This window comes from Nilaparvata lugens, chromosome 1 (assembly GCF_014356525.2).
Source record: "Nilaparvata lugens isolate BPH chromosome 1, ASM1435652v1, whole genome shotgun sequence".
NCBI classification, from domain to species: Eukaryota; Metazoa; Arthropoda; class Insecta; order Hemiptera; family Delphacidae; genus Nilaparvata; species Nilaparvata lugens.
The window spans coordinates 70,101,461-70,109,577 of NC_052504.1; the positions used below are offsets into that span (position 1 = coordinate 70,101,461).

At 34.1% G+C, this 8,117-nt stretch overlaps 1 protein-coding gene across 2 annotated transcripts in view; it reads left to right on the forward strand.

Moving 5' to 3' along the window:
• LOC111052641 overlaps positions 1 to 6,553 on the forward strand; it is a 45,575-nt gene extending 39,022 nt beyond the window's left edge. For both annotated transcript variants that reach the window (XM_039441640.1, XM_039441650.1), the window contains one exon: positions 1,343 to 6,553. In XM_039441640.1, the coding sequence (XP_039297574.1) occupies positions 1,343 to 3,619 (2,277 nt within the window). In that variant the 3' untranslated portion in view covers positions 3,620 to 6,553. The remainder of the gene's footprint in view (positions 1 to 1,342) is intronic.
• Positions 6,554 to 8,117: the final 1,564 nt, after the last annotated feature.

Below are 8,117 nucleotides of genomic sequence, written 5' to 3' on the forward strand. Positions count from 1 at the left end.
AAATGTCAATTTCTGCAATTAAAATGCAAAAATCTGGTGTGGTGCACTCACACAACTTAATTCCTTGCCGTTATGAAAATTGATCAACTGACGCTGGTGTTTCCGCGCATCTCAAGTCAACTTTTCTAAGATCTGAGCCAGCTGGTGACAGGACAGTAGCGCTGCAGACACACGAAGTCTGCTGTCTCTTCATAGTGAATGATTTAATAGAATCAACAGTGGTCAACAGTTTGCAATTGAATGATCTTATTTTCTCTAATTTCGAGCTTATTTTCAATTTTAGGTGAAAATGCTACTGAACATTAATTGTAGAGATTTTTATGCTCAATCTTCTCCACTTGAAATTTGTTGTTTAAATTGTATCTGAAGTCTGATAATTGGGAATCTAAAACCAAACTTTACATAGATGGTGCAGTGCTCCTGAATTTTTTACAGATATGAGACTTGTGGCAGTTGATAGAGCTTATCAATGACTTGTATGGGTATGAATTTGATCAAAATCGTTGAAGCCGTTTTCGAGAAAATCGCGAAAAACCCTATTTTTGACACACACACACACACACACACACACACACACACACACACACACACACATACAGACCAATACCCAAATACCACTTTTTTGGACTCAGGGGACCTTGAAACGTATAGAAATTTAGAAATTGGGGTACCTTAATTTTTTCGGAAAGCAATACTTTCCTTACCTATGGTAATAGGGCAAGGAAAGTAAAAATATAATTCAATAGAGGATAGAGCAATTAACGTGTTTATAGAGGAAAATCAGTTGAACCAAGAAGAGATAGTAGCGTTCTTGGGAGTTGTTTTTGACAGGAAATTAACATGGCATCATTACATTGAGAAGATTTATGTAATAACATTTTTCTGGGATATTTGTATTACGGCAGATTGATGAAGATTCTGAATTCACCAAGGATGATTATAGGCTCATTTTCATTTTCAGTAATCAATTGAATTTAATTTAATAATCAAAGCAAATTTATTCAATTTGTGATTCAGTTGCTGCCCAACACATGACTCATGAATAAAAGGTTGTGTGTTCAAGACCAATCTAACTTTTTTCTTGTTGAGAACCTTCAAGTCTGATGAAGATCAACCATTTAATTTTGTCAAAATAATAAATCATTATTATATTTTTTCAATGTTTCCTGGACATAAGGAGACTGTGTTTCACTACACAAAAACTACACAAAATTTTTCCAAGTGCAAAGCATGGGTTACCTGATAGTTAATTAATGAATAGATAGGATGTCATTTTTTTTCTTTTGAAAAATAAATTTCTATATTCTATCTAATGTTATCAGAAATATTTGCGTTGTTTCAGAGTCAATCTTGCATGAAAATTGAGTCAAAAGTGCATGAGGAATGGAGGATATCAGCTGGTCGATTCCATCAGAATATGTATGAACTTTTCAGTTCGGGACCAGCTTTCAATGGCTATCATATTGTTGAGAAAGAAAATCTTGCAGAAAAGATAAGAATTGCAATATTGGGATGTGACAACAGTGGGGAATTGACAGAAAAATGTAGAACATTGATTGCCAAGTTGAAGGAGAAGATTGTGAAATTATCGCCAGAAATTTATCGCAAAAATGGGAAGGCAGTAGTGGCTATTGTGTATGTGAACGTGCTCCTCAATGATGACAACTGTTATCATCAATCTCATGTTTTGTTTCGTGTGCCGAAATTTGTGAAGAAAGAGGAGGAATGGGAAGAGAAAGAGAAAGAGGAATGTGCAAAATTTACAGGAGATACTGTTGAGATTGAATATAGTTCAGGTGGGAAACGGGTATTTTGTTTGAAAGATGTTGAGACAGCTTGTTTTGTGGACACAAACCTGCGTGTGTATGACAGTTGTGATGCTTACAAGAAGAACAACCTGTTGCCAAAGGGTAGAATGTGTCTGCCTCAGAATGGTGTCTACAAGTTGGGTGAGGATGGAAATGTGTTAATCGAGATTCTGGACACGCCGTGCAGCAACGAGGGACTCCTCGAGCTGATGGATGCAAGCACCTCAGTTCTGGGCCAGGTGGGAAGTGTCATCTGTGTGTCAACCTTATTCAGCCCGGTAGGTGTGGTGGCCTGGGGAGGATTGAGCATGATGACTGGCAGCTGCCTCTACTCATGTGGCAGGAGTGTTAGCAAACTGATCGATCGAACCTGTCATGATCAAGAGCTGTCATTGGAGGACAAGGAGGCCAGGCATCTGTGGATTGACAGCGTCATCTCAGGCGCCGTTGTTGTGGCTGGTTGCAAGGTACTTGTAAGTGGGTTCACAGCGTTGCGCGCCAATAGCTTCAATCTCTCCTCAAGGGAAGTGGCTGCCGTGTGGCTTAGAAACTCCACGCTGATTGTTACCTGCAGTGGGTCAGGTGTGCTTCAAACCATCCTCACTCGCGTCTTCGACAGAATTCTGCTCAACGACTGGTCGGATGTCAAGAGCTTTAAAAATGTGTTGGCCTTATTTTTCAACATCTTCTCACCTCTGGAAACCATCAAACATTTTCTAAAAAACATCTTGACCATCTCAAAGTCTTTCTTCACTATTGCTTCCTCAGTCAAGAATTACTTGAAATTTAAATTAGATAGCTTATCACAACATGTTTGTTCAAGTCTGGAAGATCTAATGAATATTGCTAAGATTACTGGAAAGTTCCTGTTCACAGTGTCTGTCGGTCTTTTAGATAAACGATACAAAGACATACATGACAATTTCAAAGATCTTCTGTCTGGGAAAATTACTGTTGTAACATTCACATTGAAAATGTTAGAAAACGTTGAAACTATCTGGTCGTGGTTTTCAGAATCGTTTGAAAATGCAAAACACGAGTATCGTCGGTTATGTGATGAGAAAATCGCCAGCAACATTGTCAAACAAGCTGATCTAGACAACGCTGAGAATCTAAGGAAAATGTTTTTCGAGTTTGATAATGCTATCAAAAACTGCGAAGTTGACAGTGAGGATAAAAGTCACATGAGGAGTCTGATCAAGCTTGCCAACGATTTCAAGTTGAAGCTAGATGCTGATTGCTCTTGTAATGAGTTTTTGTGCAGTGTTAGAGTGGTTTGCGCCTTTGTTGTGAGAGAGTACCAGCAGGAGAAGAGCAACTATGACGCAGATATTGCTTTCGAAAGGAAAATGCAGGTTAGTGATTTTGAGGAAGATAAGTTCAATGAGCGGTGGGGTTTGGAGAAAAATGTCACCCCTGGAACACATTTTTTTAAAAAGGCCATTGAGCAAACTGAGAGTAAATTCTCAGAAATGTTTGATATTTACAGGAGAATGGCCAAACAGAATGCTTACAAAGCTATTCCCAGTTTACAGAACGGTAACTTCAAGCAGTATCTGATCATGAAACCATCGGAAGTGACTGTAGGAACAAATGAAGAGTGGCTGAATCTCTTCAAAAATCTGACTGGGATTGCAGCTGACAAAAATGTTGAAATGGTCCGCGAGTTGAAAGATGATGGAGAAGTTATCTTGATAACCCCGAAAATTGACAGTTTGGGCTTTGTTCTGGCATCTTTCTGCATCAAGGAAAAAACTCCTCAAGTGAAAGGCATTCTACACGTATGTACTTCAGTCAGCGAACAGAGATAGTTCAACCTGATTGATTATATGTATTATATTCAATGAAGTTTATTTTGTGAAAACGCCAATTATCCGAATATTTGATTAACCGAATGGGGTCCAATCCCAATTAATTTGGATAATTAGAGTTCTAAGGTACTGTACCAGAATATTCCATCTTAATCACAATAACTTATTATTAGTATGGCGACTATCAAATTTTATCAAAAAAGTTTAATCTCCATCCAATCCTACAACTTTTCAGGAATACTAGAATATTGGAAATAAAATTCTTCTTAAACAAATTACTACTGTTAAATTAGAGAATGTTAAATTCACTGTCACAATTCGATAACGTCTCATTTAGGCAACGCTGATATTTTGTTGAGTGGAGCATCAAGTCTAGATTTTTAATGTATTTAAATTTAAACTGGTGCAATAAGAATATTAATCTTATTCGAAAATTCGATTACCTATCAATTGACAATTTTTATACAATTTGTAGAGCACATCTAGCTGGTATCTCAAGGTTACCGTAATAGATAAGTAGGTGCAATTATAGTTCATGTATCATTTCCATTCATATCCAGCCACGCACAAGTCTGGAGCTAATGAGGACATCACCCTAAAAAAAACCATTACATCAAGTACTACTTAAGGGACCATTGTTTGATGCAAGCTAGATAGAATACTGAAAAATATTCTACTGTAAAGTATTCTTTATATTATAGCCTAATGCATAGTTGTCTATCTGCCTTAGTTTGATGTTGAATCACATGTGCAGTAATCTACTATTCTATACGAAAAAAGGAATTAAATTCCACTACAAGAAAAACGTTTCAGCTAAGCTACAATTTTTGTGCAAAACAATAAACAAATTAAATTATCGAATTTTATAATACACTAATGAAATTAGCTATTTTTCAAAAAGGATTTAATATTATGAACCTGTAGTGAGATTCACGTTTTAAAGTCAGCACCCGTTTAACATTGGTTTGCTGTCCTTGTCTCTCATTAGACAAAGCAGATAGCTCTATCCTTTTCCAACTCTGCACCGTTGCTATATCGTGTGTGTATACTATGAAGAAATTTTATGAACTACCAAAATATTCATTCTCAATTACGTAAGTTTATTATTAAATAATGAAAAGATAATACTGTATTTAATAACTGGATTATCTTTAAAAGATAATAACTGGGATGATTTGGATAATATAATATATCTCAGAAACATGAACTCGACAACTATGCCGTTCTATTATTTCCATGGTCTTTATAAAGGTGAATCTTACTATAGGCTATATAATTCACGTTGAAATTGTTTATTCATAGGCCTAAAATACAAAACATGAGAATGCCCTGTGATGTCAAAGCAGTTGATTGGTTTTATCGTCTTTTAAGTTATATGCATGAATTAATAGAACGTTTCTCTATTACTTCTTGTATGTATGGCAATCTGCCTCTCATAACTAGTGAATATTAAATATTGCTTTTCAATTTATAGCTTTTACCGTCTCTTATGTTATATGCATGGATTAATAGAACGTTTCTCTATTACTTCTTGTATGTATGGCAATCTGCCTTCCATAACTAATGAATATTAAATATAGCTTTTCAATTTTTTCAAACATAAGTAGTATATAATTATAATAATATTGACATAATCATTTATGATCAATCTATTCATCTCACTTGAAAATTATCAAATTTATCATATTTTATCACTTTCCACCCGTTTACTCCAATGTTTCTCTTATTTCATTACAATGGAAATAATTTCTTTTAAATTATATTATAAATGAAATAAGGTGTCTTCAAAAGTAGGAAATGTACTAGCAGGAACTCCTATATACGGTACATATACCTTTCGCTGTATATAAGAGGTCCTGGTACCATTAATAGTGAGGTCCAATGGCAGTGAACGATATGTGAACAGCGTTGCCGATTCTCTGCCTTGCCACTGCCTTCTATATCGGTTAGCTTAAAGGTACTACCATAATATTAAGTGTTCTTTCCTGTTTAAAATAATCAATTATGTTTTATTTATCAAGAAAATTTATTTTTCAATGATTAAATAATACATTTCCTTAATTGAGATTGAATATTTTGTTATTATATTTCTACATTGTTGAAAAACGGTCTGGCAACGTTTCGGAGCTAGAAAAGGTTAGCGCTATCTGCTTTGTAGAATGATAGACAGGGATAGCAACACCAATGTTAATTAAATAAATACTGTCACTTTAGTAAGTTAATTCTGTGAAAACTATCAAGTAGCCTGTAGCGCTGTAGAAATGAATATGAATGAAATAGTTTATAATTTAATATTGTCAATGATCCTTTTCATGGATCATCGTATATTTGTTTTGTAAAACGTTCCCAACTTCCCATGTTTCCATTGATCCATTCTCAGTTTGAAGATCTTGCTTCTTTGTTTTTCTATGATTTGCTTTTAACAACTTTGATCGATAGAACATAGCTATATAATCGATGCATAGCTAGCTAATGCTACAGTAACTATATAAACTGTTCTATAGCCTGTTCTATAAACTGTTCTATAGTTACTGTATCTAATACTTGATAATAAGTACCATGCATTTGTCTATAATATACATATAGTACAATACTAATATGAGTATTTATAGTGGCAGAAATTGTAGTATTTTATAGTATATTTTATATTTTAGTATAAAGTACTATTTTTTAATTCAATAAAAAAATATTCATATTGATACAAAATAGATTTTCATTTCAATAGGGTGGAACAATTCTAACTCAATCTTATGAAAGTATTAAAAATTCAATTTATTGATAAAATCGTTTTCCCAAAAGACTCACTTTTTGTAACAAGTTTTATAAAAATAAAAATATGAATACTTGAGTTTTATATTATAATATACTCTGCAAACAACAATTTGTATCAATGCTTTTCTATTGCATTAAAAGGAAATGTATTCTTGGGGATAATTTTAATGTTTTATTCTAATTGAACCTTAATGACTACTGAACTTATCGCTTGACCTTAGATTTAATTTGATCTTAATTATTTGGTAAAAGTATGTAACTTTTATGAGATTCTCTCTTAAGCGGTGTCCACACTGATCGGTAAACACGTGTTCGGCAAACACGTTTTAGTCCGGGCGCAAATGTCTGAATGAGGCATGAGTCCGTGGTCATTTTTGGGTAAAAGCCGTGGAAGAAGTCTCAATTTCTTCGTTAGGTCTAGCATAATGAGGATCGTGATGATGATAGGTCGAAATCACAGGCAAACACCTCGGAAACAATATGGCCGCCAAAATTTTCAGGGTTTTGCTATATCGCTTGTATTTCAATAACCGTTCAAGATGTTTTACTGTTTTTTTAGACGAACATATTTTAAAAATCTTCCTCTTCAATTTTTGTTTAATAAAATATTCCTCTAAAACGCATATTTTTTTAGTTATAACCTTCAAAAGCCCAAAAAAATGTTTTCTAAATTTTTTCAAATTTCTTTCCATTACATTTTTATATCGCTTGCTATTCAGTTATTGTGAGAGATATTCTAAACATCATTACAAAGAAATTGATACCATTCCCAAGTCTGTACCTTCAAGGAGTCATGAGTGACACGGTTTTCTAATTGTTGGGATTAGCATTTGGTGGGAAAAGTGTGTTTTCCGCTGCAAACAGTACTTTTCTTTCTTTTTCCGATGACGCTCTAGCCGTGGAATATGGACTTACAGCCTCCAACCAGATGTTTTTTAAAGCTTTGGGAATATTCTAAAACATTGTACCAATAACACTAGTGTATGTCTAATGCGAATGCATATACAGAGTGGAAAATGAAATATTGTCCCCGAAAAATGTATGTTTCAGTTTTTGAAGTTGAATAAATCATGAAAAGAGTGGTCGAAATGAGACGATTCTCTCGAACATCATAGTTTGGTTAATTCTAAACACTTTGGTGATAGAACCAATTCGATATCTCTCACAATAACTGAATAGCAAGCGATATAAAAATTTGTCAGTAATGACCACAATTTGGAATTTTATAGCTCTAGATTGTTACCTCATGCCTATGGAAAAACGCACCAGAAATCATGCAGGGTTTTCTTTGGAGGGCGCTGTAGAACTCTTTTTTTGACGTACAGCACATGACGATATATCGTTATAGATTTGAAAAAACGCTCTAAATTTCATAGATTTAAAATTTCTCTGTATCTCTTACACCAAAAAAGTTATAATGGAATGAAATTTGAAAAAAATAGAAAAAAACGTGTTTTTTTGTTTTTTCAGGTTATAACTAAAAAATATGCGTTTTAGAGGAAAATTTTATAAAACAAAAATTGTAGAGGAAGGTTTTTAAAAAAAATTGTCCAGAAAAACGGTAGAATATCTTGAACGGTTATTGAAATACAAGCGATATAGCAAAACCCTAAACATTTTGGCGGCCATCTTGTTTCCAAGGTGTTTTCCTGTGATTTCAACTTATCATCATCACGATCCTTATTATGCTAGACCTAATGAAGAAATTGAGACATCTTCCACGGCT